The sequence below is a fragment of the Mustelus asterias genome, chromosome 7, assembly GCF_964213995.1.
Source record: "Mustelus asterias chromosome 7, sMusAst1.hap1.1, whole genome shotgun sequence".
Lineage (NCBI taxonomy): Eukaryota > Metazoa > Chordata > Chondrichthyes > Carcharhiniformes > Triakidae > Mustelus > Mustelus asterias.
The window spans coordinates 3186129-3200747 of NC_135807.1; the positions used below are offsets into that span (position 1 = coordinate 3186129).

Here is a 14619-nt window from a genome sequence, read left to right on the forward strand (position 1 = left end):
GGTCTGTGGTTTTCTGTTTTCTCTCTCCCTTCTTAAATAGTGGGGTTACATTTGCTGCTTTCCAATTTGTAGGAACATTTTCAGAAAGTGTAGCATTATGAAAGATAATCATCAATACATCCACTATCTCTGTCACCACCTCATTCAACACACTCAGATGTAGTTCATCTGGTCCAGAGGATTTATCAACCTTCAATCCAATTTGAGTACTACCCCTGCATTAATACTAATTTCTTTCAGTTCCTCATTTTCACAAGTTCCCTGTTCCCTGGTATCTCTGGGAGATTTTCCTTTTCTTTCTCCGTGAAGACAGACACAAAGGTGGGCGGGACTGGTCATGGACCAGCAGAAGATCCATTGCCTTTGAGCAAGAATTTCTGGTCCTGTGGAGAGTGGGACCAAGAAATCTCAGCCAAAAGTAACTGTTTAATTTCTCCTCCATTTCCTATTTGTCATAATACATTCTCCAGTTTCCACCTGTAATGGACCCTCCATTACTAAGAGGAAGCTCCAATAGCTAAGAGAAAGCATGAGGAAAAGTTGTGCTAAAACAAATAGTAAAATCTTCTTCAAACATATTAATAGTAACAGATTAGTGAAGGATAGAGTGAGGCCCATAAGGGACAAGCAGGGTAAACTGCTAACTGAAGCAGAGGGTATGGCAGAGATACTAAATGAGAACATTGCTTCTGTCTTTACCAAATTAGAAGATGGTGACAGTGGCCCAGTTGAAAATGTGGGTGTAGAGTAACCGAGCAATATAGTGATAGATAAAGAAGAGGGGCTAAAAAAGACTGGCAACACTCCAGGTAGAGAAGTCACCAGGCCCAGACTGGATGCATCCTGGATTGCTGAGAGGTAAGGGAGAAAATTGCAGAGCCATGAATATAAATTTTCCACGTCTCTCTGAACACAGGCTTAGTCCCAGGGGACTGGAGGATTGAAAATGTGACACCATTGTTTAAGAAGGGGCAAAAGATAACCCAGGAAACTACAGACCTTTCAGCTTGTCATCAATAGTGGGAAAACAGATGTCGGCCATAATATGGGATAAGATAAATAAACAGTTAGAGAAAAATAAGTTAATACTAAACAGTCAACATGGCTTTGCCAAGGGCAGGTCTGACAAATTTAGTTGAGTTATTTGAAGAGATGTCATAGGCAGTGGATGAGAATGGTGCCATGGATGTTGTATGTTTGGACTTTCAGAAAGCATTTGATACGGTGCCACATGGCAGGGTGGTTAGCAAATTAAAATGTTTGTGATTCATGGGTCCTTGGCAGAATGGATTAGAAGTTGGCTAAGAGATAGGAAACAAGATAGGTAGAGATGGGCATTTTTTAGACTGGAGACGAGTTGAAAGTGGTGTTCCCCAGGGATCAGTGCTGGGAGCCTTGCTTTTTCTGATTTATATAAACAATTGAGAGATGGGTGTTGAGGGCAAAATCTCTAAATTTGCAGGGGCTAGGGAGAATAGTGAATTGTGAGGATGACGCTGAGTGACTTCTGAGGAACATTGACAACTTGGCCAAATGGACACCTGGCAGATGAATTTCAATGCAGCAAAATGTGAGGTAATGCATTTTGCTAGAACAAACATGGGGAGACAATACAGGTTTAATGGTACAATTTTGAGGTGACGTATAGGAGCAGAGGGACATAAGAACATAAGAACATAAGAAATAGGAGCAGGAGTAGGCCATCTAGCCCCTCGAGCCTGCCCCGCCATTCAATAAGATCATGGCTGATCTGACGTGGATCAGTACCACTTACCCGCCTGATCCCCATAACCCTTAATTCCCTTACTGATCAGGAATCCATCCATCCGCGCTTTAAACATATTCAGCGAGGTAGCCTCCACCACCTCAGTGGGCAGAGAATTCCAGAGATTCACCACCCTCTGGGAGAAGAAGTTCCTCCTCAACTCTGTCTTAAACCGACCCCCCTTTATTTTGAGGCTGTGTCCTCTAGTTTTAACTTCCTTACTAAGTGGAAAGAATCTCTCCGCCTCCACCCTATCCAGCCCCCGCATTATCTTATAAGTCTCCATAAGATCCCCCCTCATCCTTCTAAACTCCAACGAGTACAAACCCAATCTCCTCAGCCTCTCCTCATAATCCAAACCCCTCATCTCCGGTATCAACCTGGTGAACCTTCTCTGCACTCCCTCCAATGCCAATATATCCTTCCTCATGTAAGGGGACCAATACTGCACACAGTATTCCAGCTGCGGCCTCACCAATGCCCTGTACAGGTGCATCAAGACATCCCTGCTTTTATATTCTATCCCCCTCGCGATATAGGCCAACATCCCATTTGCCTTCTTGATCACCTGTTGTACCTGCAGACTGGGCTTTTGCGTCTCATGCACAAGGACCCCCAGGTCCCTTTGCACGGTAGCATGTTTTAATTTGTTTCCATTGAGATAGTAATCCCATTTGTTATTATTTCCTCCAAAGTGTATAACCTCGCATTTATCAACGTTATACTCCATTTGCCATATCCTCGCCCACTCACTCAGCCTGTCCAAATCTCTCTGCAGATCTTCTCCGTCCTCCACACGATTCACTTTCCCACTTATCTTTGTGTCGTCTGCAAACTTCGTTACCCTACACTCCGTCCCCTCCTCCAGATCATCTATATAAATGGTAAATAGTTGCGGCCCGAGTACCGATCCCTGCGGCACGCCACTAGTTACCTTCCTCCAACCGGAAAAACACCCATTTATTCCGACTCTTTGCTTCCTGTCGGATAGCCAGTCCCCAATCCACTTTAACACACTACCCCCAACTCCGTGTGCCCTAATCTTCTTCAGCAGCCTTTTATGGGGCACCTTATCAAACGCCTTTTGGAAATCCAAAAACACCGCATCCACCGGTTCTCCTCCATCAACCGCCCTCGTCACATCTTCATAAAAATCCAACATGTTCGTCAAGCACGACTTGTGTATGAGATGGGTTCCTGCAGCAGTATGCTGAGGAACCAATTAGGGTTCGGGCTATCTTAGATTTAATGTTATGTAACAAAAAAGGGCTAATTAATAACCTTGCTGTAAATGAACAATTAGGAAATAGTGATCATATATCAGAGAGTTGTTGGGATTCGGAATGCGTGGCCTGGGCGAGTGGTGGAGGCGGATTCCATAGGAGGCTTCAAAAGAGAGCTGGATCCATATTTGAAAGTGATGGATTTAGAGGGCTATGGAGATAGGGCTGGAGAATGGGACTAGTTGGGTAGCTCTTTCGAGAGCCGGTGTAGAAACGATGGGCTGAATGGCCTCTTGCTGGAAAAAAAAGAATCGCGAGTCTGACTCGCGCTGTGGGCCCGAAACGCTGCAGGTCCGATCGGAGCTTTGAACTGCGCATGCGCAGTGAGAAAAAAAAATGGAAAAACACTCTGTCACATCGCCCCCGGGCCGCAAAACGTGGATAAAACGGCCTGGGAGCGAAAAGTGGGAGCGACGGACCCCACAGACTTCACCCCACCCCCACAACATAACTGTCCCCCTTATCCAGACCGATCTCGACCACCTGGCCCCCCCTTTCTCCCCCACCGATCACCCGCAGAGTGGCAGCAGACCCCCCTGTCCCCCCGTCCCCCCACCCCACCAGAGATCCATCTGGCCTTCCCCTCCCGAGAATGATCGGGCCTCCCTTGCCCTCCCCAGGGAATGATCGTGCCTCCCTCCTCCCTCCCCCCTCCACCAACGAGACAACGATCTGGCCTCCCTCCCCCCCCTCTCCCCCTCCTGACCAGACAATGATCTAGCCTCTCTCTGCCCTCCCCCTCCCCCACCAGACAATGATCTAGCCTCTCTCTGCCCTCCCCCTCCCCCACCAGACAATGATCTGGCCTCCCTCCCCCCCCCCCTCCCCCTGCCGACCAGACAATGATCTGGCCTCTCTCTGCCCTCCCCCTCCCCCACCAGACAACATCTGGCCTCCCTCCTCCCTCCCCCCCTACCAGAGATACATCTGACCCGCCTCCTCCTCCCTCCCCCCCTCACCAGAGAGTGATCTGGCACACCTCTCTTCCCCCCCACCACCAACCTGAGTCAGAGAGCCGTTGGAAGCTCTGAACGTACCTCTTCAGAAGCTGGAGCGCCCGAAACAGACCTTTGCCGAGCGTGTCTGTTTCGCGCCAAATCTGGACGGGCGAACGCGATGGTAAAGGGGGAGATGCTGGTAACGTTGGGCAGGCAGTTCATTAATTCAATCTAAATGCATGCAGATGTATTTAAATCGCCATTGTGCCCATTTCGGGCGCGATTCAGATCGCGGCCATTTTCGGGCCTTGGTAAAGTGAGCATCGACACGGACGTGGATTGCGTTAATGGCCTCACACCCGACTTTACCAAGTTTTCACCCCCGAAAATGGGCGTGACGCAATGGTAAAATCGGGCCCATAGAGTCATAGAGGTTTACAGCATGGAAACAGGTCCTTCGGCCCCTTTTTTTAACCACTAAGTTTAGCAAACTTCCACAAACAGCGATGGGATGATAATCAGATGATTTGCCTTTAGGTGTTGGTTGATGGATAAATATTGGGCCAGAACACAAAAAGAAGGTGGTTCCCCAATTAGACCTTCCCTAGTGATCCATCTGGGATGCTGACTGCAGAAGCAACACTGGAAAGATAAGTGAAGGAATAGTGGATGAGCAGAGAGAGGTGTTGTGCACCCTAACCCAGCTGTAACAGAAACCTGTAGGTGCCCCCGCCCCACCTCCCCCACCCCCATCTTGGTCCTTACAACAGCCACTGACGTTGGGGCTTTGTTCCCAGTCTTTGCAGTGCTGATTAGAGCAAAGGCAGTTCATCACAAGAATCTGGTCTTCGGGCAGGATTTTCCAGCTACACTCGCCCCAAAACCTGAAAATCCCCCCTGAGGTCAATGGACCTTTGCATGGTCCACCCCACGCCTGCTACGATTCCCGTGGCTGCCGGGATGGGAAAATTCTACCCCTTGTGTATACACTTTTAAGAGTGGCAGCGGTAGAAATCTAGGGCCTGCACAGTGTCAGGCCAGTAAGTGTCGTGTGGTCAAAGGAAACCTAAACAGAAAGAGTAGGAACAGGAGGCGGCCATTCAGTCCCTCAACCCTGTTGCACCATTCAATTAAATCATGGCTGAACTGTATCTTAATTCCATCCACCCTCTTTGGTTCTATAGCTCTTAATATCCTTTACCAACAAAAATCAATCATTTTAATCTTGAGATTTTCAATTGGCCCCCAGGCTTGACAGCTTTTTGGGGTAAGAGAGATCCAGATTTCCACTATGCTCTATGTGAAGAAGTTCTTCCTGACATCCCCCTAAATGGTCTGACTCAAATTTAAAGTCCTACCCCTTTGTGTCGCCCCAACCAGAGAAAATCGTATCTCTCTATCGAGCCTACTGAATTTTTAAATCTTCTTAAATAGCTCAATTAAGTCACCCCTTAATCTTCTATACTTTTGCACTAGTCTGTAATAATCCTTTTCGCCCAACAAGTTATGACAGCTAACCCCTAGCCTGTTTTTAAAAATTCTAAATCGATTGAGGCTTTGCTGTTGGGCTATGATTGTGAAATCACTGTTAAACCTGAGTCTCAGTCCCCACAGAGAATCTGCTGTTTGTGCAGTGCAGATTAAACAATGAAGTTCACATTGAAGTTACTTAATGACAAGGAGAGATCTGGGTGCCTGCCAACAGCTCATAAAGAGAAAGTTTCCTCCTTCTTCTATTGTTTCTTTTGTTACATTCCAGTCCTGTAATTCTTAAGATAGACTTGCCTTGACCAAATGAAATATAGATGGTGAACTCATGAACTCCAGACAACACAGGCTAACAATTTGATGCTGACATTATTTGTAACATCTCCAACAACATTGATGTTTCCCACAAAGAAAGCATGAGAACAGAGAAGAGATAAATGGCCTATCTCATTCTCCAGTAACCCGCTTCCCGTTTTGTAAATTTATTCCCTGGGGATTTGGAGTCCAGTTCATTTCGTGAAAATTATTAGTGGCAGGAACTTTGCACTTCAAAGTTGGAAATATTTTTCTACAATTCGACATTTATATATTGGCTGGAATTCTGTGACCTCGCCTCCAGCTGGAATTCCCCGGTCCCGCTTCTGTGAATGGCAATTTGGCTGAGCTCCAAATTCTCCATTCTCGCTGGCAGACCAGAGAATTCCCGCCAGACCAGAATTCTCTGACCTCGTCATGGCTGGGATTCTCCGGTCCAGCTGCAGTGAATGGAAATTTGGCTGAGCACCAAATTCTCCATTCCCGCTGACAGCAGTGGCGGGGCATACAAGACCAGAGAATTCTGGCCAAAATGTCCTGATTTTTAGAAAACAAATGTTGTTGGATTTAGAACTAGGTTTGAATGCATGAGAATATTAAAGGTGAATTCAATATTGCTTTCTGAATCATTCTTACACTTCCAACAGCATTTTGTTTCACTAAGTACTCCATTGATATTGAACCAACAAATTAAACGACAAATGATTTGGCTAAAATATAAACATATCAATTGCAATGACAACATCCTCCAAGTTGTCATTGTTTATTTTTGCATAGTGGAAGTATTAATAAGATGGATGTTGAGATAACAATTTTTCACATCATTTTACAGCCTGTAACTGCCACGGACATGCCAAGGATTGTTATTATGATGCTGAAGTCAGCCATCGCAGAGCAAGCGTGAACATCCGTGGGCACTATGAAGGTGGAGGTGTTTGCTTGAATTGTCAGGTATGAGGCAACTTGTTCAAGTTGGGACGAATGCCTCCATTAATTGATAGACAAAGATTTCATTTTTGAGAAGCGCTAAGTTATGTGGCTCTGTTCCATCATAGATATTTCCAATACTTGTTGAAACAGGCTGTCTCAGTTTTTCTTAAAGTTGGATGGTAAACTTACAAATTCTGCCAACTTCATTCTTACTTTAATTTGCTAAAAACAATCCACAAAACATTTTATAAAGCCTGACTAAATATTAAACATTTGCAATATGGGCGGCACAGTGGCACAGTGATTAACACTGCTGCCTCACAGCGCCAGGGACCCGAGTTCAATTCTCGGCTTGATTCACTGTCTGTGTGGAGTTTGCACATTCTCCCCGTGGGTCTGTGTGGGTTTCCTCCGGGTGCTGCGGTTTCCTCTTATAGTCCAAAGGTGTGCAGGTTAAGTTGATTGGCCATGCTAAATCGCCACTTAGGGCCTGATTTTAGCAAAAGAACAGGCGCGAAATCGCGGTAAAGTTGGGCGTCGGGCCTATATCGCGATCTGCACCCGATTCCGAGCAGATCACGCTTTACCGACACCCGATTCGGGCGCGGGTCCGGCCCATGCCCGAATCGGGCGGCCTGACGATTTAAATGCATTAGCATGCATTTAAATCGACTTAATGAACTGCGCGCCCAACTCTACCGCCAAATCCCACTTTACCGTCTTCTGGCCCGTTCCGAATCCGCGCTTTTAGCGACCTGCAGAATAAAAGTCCGAAGCGGATTTCTATCCTGCAGGGGAACCTCCGAAGCCCATCCAACCTCGACCATCCTTCGCGGACCCCCCCCCGCTAACCACCCCAGCAGACCTCCCCCCCCCCGGATCAGACCCCCCTGGGAGGCAGGCCCCCCCCCCGCCCGCCCCCCCCCCCCTCCTCCCCGGAATCGGACCGCCCTGGGAGGCAGGCCCCCCTCGGCAGAGCACACCCCCAACCTACCTCGATCGCTGGTCTCCCTCCACCATCCTTCCGTTAGCAAGATAAGCTGTATGTTCCTCAGCTAGATCCACTTTGGTCAACACAAAGATGGTCCTTCTGCCTTGTGGATCCATCTGGCTCACCAAGTCAGTTACAATACTGCGTTCAACATCTACTGAACCATCTTGGATACAAAGGAGAATGAATGGTATTGGTCGATCTTCCTGGTGTTATCAATACTGTAACATCAGGAATGGCTGCCGACACCAAGGATATAATTTTTAGCATAAGCAAGGCTTACATGCAGAACCCTAATGCCATTATCCTTTGTATCCAAGATGGTTCAGTAGATGCTGAACGCAGTATTGTAACTGACTTGGTGAGCCAGATGGACCCGTCACAACCCCACTGCCCCCCCCCCCCCGAGCCGCTCTGTCTGCTTTTTTCTCAACGCCCGGGCGCGCCGCTTCGGATTTCTTTCGAACTGCGCATGCGCAGTTCAGAGCTCCTATCGTTCCGGCAGCGCTAAGCCCCGCCCACAGCGCGAGTCAGACCAGAGCCGGCAAAACGCATATGGGCGCGCTGGAAAGAGGATTCCAGGCGCGGATCCGTATTACACCCGGATCCTGCCCTTTGGCTCCGATTGGTAAAATTGGGCCCTTAGTGTCAGGGGGACTAGCAGAGCAAATATGTAGGGTCATGGGAATAGGAGCTGGGAGGGATTGTGGTCAGGTGCAGACTTGATAGGCCGAATGGCCTCTTTCTGCACTGGAGGCTTTCTATGAGTTTCTATGATTTAATGTCCCTTCAACTTGAGAAGACGTACAAGATCTTTTTAATGGTTTTGTTAATAGACACAGGACTGATTTCTGTGACAACGTTCATTGTGATACTGTGTTTGAACTGAGCTGCCTATAGTCCAGCCTGTGCATAAGCATGAAACAAATAGCATGTTTTTACTGTGTTTAGCTGATTTAAACAAGCATCAACAGTGCTATTAAATGAAAATTACCAGTGCAGTTTCATTCAGTGGAAATTGGCACATGAAGGAAAGGTTTGTTTTTGCTAAATTTCCATACTGTAAATCTTGTGTCCAGTTGAAAAGTCGGCATGAGAGATTGAGTCTTATTTCGTCGAATAATAGCTTGATTGTTAATATGCTAATTTCTTATCTCAGAGTGACAAACACTCACAGTAGCAGAGGATTCGGTGAGTCATGTGTCTCTCAATTTCTCCATAGCACAACACTGCAGGAATAAACTGCGAGCGGTGTGCACCATTTTATTATCGACCATCTGGAGTTCCAAAGGAAGCAAGGGATGGCTGTTTACGTACGTTTTTCGTGTGATTTTCTTTTTCCACCAGTAAAGTTAATTGTTGTGAAACTCTTCACCAAAATATTTTGGCAATAATTTTAACTTATCATGTCGGGCGCGGGAATTCCATAGGATTAAACACAATGCCAGTTTTGTTCCGATCAGACAATGCTGACCATTGACTTCCTTTGCAAATAAAATTGGTCAGAGTATGATTTGATTTGATTTAATTTGATTTATTATTGTCACATGTATTAACATACAGTGAAAAGTATTGTTTCTTGCGCGCTATACAGACAAAGCATACCGTTCATAGAGAAGGAAAGGAGAGAGTGCAGAGTGTAGTGTTACAGTCATAGCTAGGGTGTAGAGAAAGATCAACTTTGTATATAAGATAAGTCAAAAGAGTTAGAGTAGATTTTAAAAGCATAGAACAAGTGTAAAAGATAGAATTGGAGGGTATGCTGGGCACATCTTGCAAGAAGTCGCCTCACTCCGGCACCATCTTGGAAATGGTTTGAACCAGCATTAGCCCTGGTTCAATTCCAGCCTTGGGTCACTGTCTGTGTGGAGTTTGCACGTTCTCCTTGTGTTTGCATGGGTTTCCTCCGGGTGCTCCGATTTCCTCCCACAGTCCAAAGATGTGCAGGTTAGGTTGATTGGCCATGATAAATTGATCCTGGTTTCAGGGGATTAGCAGGGCAAATATGTCTGGTTATGGGAATAGGACTCGGGTGGAATTGTGGTCTGTGCAGACTCGATGGGCCGAATGGCCTCCTTCAGCACTGTAGGGATTCTATGATTCTATGATCCTGTCAGTTTCTGTTGAATTGGTGGTTATGTTAAATTTACCCCACTGTTATTTCTGAACAACATTTCAGAACACAAGCTGGAAACAGTTGTGTTTTTTTGATTGCTCAAAGAATAAAGTGCAAATATCACAGAATCACAGAAATGTTAAGGCATTGAAGGAGGCCATTTGGTCCATCGCATCTGCTCTCCAAATGAGCATCATGATTTAGTGCCATTCCCCTGCCTTTTCCCCGTACCCCTGCACAGTTTTTCTATTCAAGTAATCATCTAATGCTCTCTTGAATGCCTCGGTTGAACCTGCCTCCACTACATTTCTAGGCAGAGCATTCCAGACATTAACCATTCTTTGTGTGAAAACATTTTTTCTCAAATCATATTTGCTTCACTTGCAAATCAATTTAAATCTGTACCCTTTTGTTCTTGATTCTTTTACAGGCACGCACAGTTTATCCCTTTCTATTCTGTCCAGCCCCCTCTTAGCCTTCGTCTCTCCAAAGAGAACAGTCCCAATCTCTCCAATCTACCCTCATTACTGAAGTTTCTCACCCCTGGAAACATTAGGGTGGAATGGTGGCACAGTGGTTAGCATGCTGCTACACAGCGCCAGGGACCCGGGTTCAATTCCAGCCTCAGATCACTGTCTGTGTGATGTTTGTACGTTCTCCCTGTGTCTGTGTGGGTTTCCTCCGGGTGCTCCAGCTTCCTCCCGCATTCCAAAGATGTGCGGGTTAGGTTGATTGGCCATGCTAAATTGCCCCTAAGTGTCAGGGGGATTAACAGGGTAAATACATTGGATTATGGGGCCTAGGTGGAATTGTTGTCGGAGCAGGCTTGATGAGCCAAATGGCCTCCTACTGCAGTGTTGGGATTCTATTCTCGTAAACCTCTTCTGCACTGTCTCCAATGTGTTCACATTCTTCCTGTAGTTTGGTGCCCAGACCTGTACATAATATTCCAGCTAAAGTCCAACTACTGCCTTGTATAAATTCAGTATAAACTTCTTGCTCTTGTTCTTTATGCCCCTATTAATAAAGTCCAAAATACTATCTGCTCATTAACTGCTCTCTCCACTTGTCCTGCTACTTCAATGACTTATGCACCCAGGTGCCATTGCTCCTGCCCCCTTTTAGAATCTTACTGCTTATTGTATATTGTCTCTCCATGTTCTTCCTGCCAAAATGCACCACACTTCTCTGGATTGAACTTCATCTGCCACTTATCTGTTCACTCCACCAACTCATAGGGCCTGATTTTATCACCATGTTGCACCCGTTTTCGGGCGCGAAAACTTGGTAAAGTCGGGCGCGAGGTGAATTGCGTGATCCTCGTCCGCCTCCACTCCAGTTCCCTCTTTACCAAGGCCTGAAAATGGCCATGTTCGGGACCGCGCCTGAAACGGGCGCCTTGGCCATTTAAATGCATTTGCATGTATTTAAATTGACTTAATGGGCTGCAGGCCCAACTTTAACGGCTCTTCCCCCTTGACCACTGCATTCGCCCATCCAGAATTGGCGCAAAACAGACATATTCCATAGAAGTCCGATTCGGGTGCTCCAGTTAGTGAGGAAGTAGGTGCCTAGCGTCTGCTTGAGATCGGTGGGGAGTTGGGAGGTTGGGGGGAGGGGGGGGGGGTGGGTCCACTGCCACTCTGTCTGAGATCAGTTGAGGGGAAGGGGGGTCCACTGCCACTCTGCCTGATATCGGTGGGGGGGGGGGTGGATCACTCTCCATGAGATTGGTGAGGGGAAGGGGGGGAGGGGCCCGCGATCAGTCTGGGTGGTGGGGTGTGGGGGGGATAAGGGAGTCAGTAATGTTGTGGGGATGGGGCAATATCTGTGGGGGCCAGAGGGAGGCATTATCCGGCCTGGGAGAGATGTGGCAGGGGAGCAGCATTTTATCATTTATTTTCTGCGCATGCGGAGTTGGAGGCGCCGATCGGAGCTGCAGGATTTCGGGTGCATTAAGCCCCGCCCACAGGCTTGTGCAGCGCGATTCGGAATCACTGATATTTTTTCAGGCAGAGTGCGTATGGGTCTAAATGTCGGATCTGAAACACTCCCAGTTTCAAGTCTGCCCAGCACTTAGAATCAAAATGATAAAATAGGGCCCATAGATTCATAGAGTCATTCAATGCAGAAATGGCCCTTCGGCCCATAGTGTCTGTATCAACAATATCTACCACTAAAGGTGCACTAATCCCATTTTCCTGCACTTGTCCCTTATCCCCTTGAATATTATGATATTTCAAGTGCTCATCCAAATATTTTTTAAAGTTGTAAGGTTTCCAGCCTCGATTAGCTTCCCAGGCAGTGCTTTCCAGATTCCCACAACCCTCTGAGTGAAAAAGGGTTTTCTCAAATCCCTTCTGCCCCTTATCCTAAAACTATGCCCCCTTGTGATTGACCCCTCAATCAAAGGGAACAGCTGCTCCCTACTCACCCTGTCTGTATTCCTCATAATCTTATACACCTTAATCAGGTCCCCCCTCAGCCTTCTCTGCTCGAAACAAAATATGATGTGGAGATGCCGGCGTTGGACTGGGGTAAACACAGTAAGAAGTTTAACAACACCAGGTTAAAGTCCAACAGGTTTATTTGGTAGCAAAAGCCACACAAGCTTTCGAGGCTCTAAGCCCCTTCTTCAGGTGAGTGGGAATTCTGTTCACAAACAGAACTTATAAAGACACAGACTCAATTTACATGAATAATGGTTGGAATGCGAATACTTACAACTAATCCAGTCCTTAAATCCCATTGTTTTGTTTCTTAAAGACTGGATTAGTTGTAAGTATTCGCATTCCAACCATTATTCATGTAAATTGAGTCTGTGTCTTTATAAGTTCTGTTTGTGAACAGAATTCCCACTCACCTGAAGAAGGGGCTTAGAGCCTCGAAAGCTTGTGTGGCTTTTGCTACCAAATAAACCTGTTGGACTTTAACCTGGTGTTGTTAAACGTCTTACTGCGAAACAAAATAATCCAAGCCTATCCAGTCTCTCCTTATAGCTCAAATGCTCCATCCCAGGCAACATCCTGGTGAACCTCCTCTGCACCCCCTGTAGTGCTATCAAATCCTTCCTATAGTGAGGTGACCAAAACTGCACACAGTATTCCAGCTGTGGCCTAACATACAACTCCCAACATTACCTCCTTGCTCTTATACTCTATGCCACAACAGATAAAAACAAGTGTCCCATTCGCCTTCTTAACGATCCTATTCACCTGTTCTGCTGACTTCAGGCATCTGTGAATAATTACCCCAAGATCCCTCTGTTCCTCTGAGCTTTCTAGTGCCCTGCCATTCATTAAATATGCCCTTGTCTTGTTTCTTCTTCCATGGTGCATCACCTCGTACTTATCAGGATTAAAAATCACCTGCCACTGCTCTACCCATCTGACCAACCCATCTATATTTTCTTGTAACCTACGACCACCTCCTTCACTATTAACCACCCTATGAATCTTGGTGTCGTTTGCAAACTTGCTCATCATTCCCCTCACATTTTCATCCAAATTGTTTATGTATATAACAAACAATAAGGATCCCAGTACTGCACCTTGTGGTACACCGCTGGACACCAGCATCCAGTCACTTGAACAGCCATTACCTTTTGAGTACTAATGCGAAGCCAGTTTCTGATCCATCTCGCCAAGATTCCCTGAATCCTCCCCAATCAGTCTCCAATGTGGGGCCTTGTCAAAAGCTTTGCTAAAATCCATATAACCTACATCACTTGAACTTCCCTTATCCACACATTTGGTCATATTTTTGAAAAATTCTATATATTTGTTAGCCATGACCTCCCTCTGTCAAAGCCACGCTGACTATCCCTAATTAATTCATGCCTTTCGAAGTGGCTGTTAATCCTCTCCTTCAGAATTTTCTCCAATAGTTTCCCTACCATTGACGTGAGATTCACCGGTCTGTAATTTCTTGGTTCAACTCCACCATCTTTCTTGAAAAGTGGAATCACATTCGCAGTCCTCCAGTCTTCTGGCGCTTCCCTCATGGACAGAGAAATTATAGAAATCATAAAATCCTACAGTGCAGAAGGAGACCATTTGGCCCATCGAGTCTGCACCAACCACAATCCCACCCAGGCCCTATCCCCATAACCCCAGGCATTTACCCTAGCTAGTTCCCCTGACACGAAAGGGCAAATTAGCATAGCCAATCCACCTAACCCAAACATCTTTGGACTGTGGGAGGAAACCGGAGCACCCGGAGAAAACCCACGCAGACACAGGAAGAATGTGCAAACTCCACACATAGGAATTGTTCCTTCTCAACTCAGTCCTAAATCTGCTCCCGCTTATTTTGAGGTCATGCCCCCTAGTTCTAGTTTCACCCACCAGTGAAAACTCCTGAATTACTTCCAGAAACTCCTGCCATTGCTGTTCCACTGTCTTTCCTGCTAGGCCCCTCTCCCAATCAACTCTGGCCAGCTCCTCCCTCATGCCTCTGTAGTTATCTTTACTCAACTGTAATACCGTTATATCTGATTCCAGCTTCTCCCTCTCAAACAGCAGGGTGAACTTTATTGTATTATGGTCATTGCCTCTTAAGGGTTCATTCACCTTAGAATCATAGAATCATACAGTGCAGAATAGGCCCTTCAGCCCATCGAGTCTGCACCGACACAAACTCCTTTAAGCTCCCTTATCATGTCTGCCTCATTACACATCACCAAATCCAGAATTGCCTGTTCCCTAGTGGCTGTACCACAAGCTGCTCCAAAAAGATGAGTAATCCAGAGACCCAGGTTAATGTGGGATTTGAATTCAATTGAAATCTGGAAT

The 14619-nt window shown here is 46.4% G+C and overlaps 1 protein-coding gene across 1 annotated transcript in view; it reads left to right on the forward strand.

The window, feature by feature from the left end:
* The window catches only part of lama3 (laminin, alpha 3), a 458111-nt gene that overhangs the window by 149791 nt on the left and 293701 nt on the right, over positions 1–14619 (forward strand). The window contains exons 8-9 of the mRNA XM_078215598.1: positions 6622–6740; positions 8933–9023. Coding sequence (XP_078071724.1) covers positions 6622–6740; positions 8933–9023 — 210 coding nt within the window. The remainder of the gene's footprint in view (positions 1–6621; positions 6741–8932; positions 9024–14619) is intronic.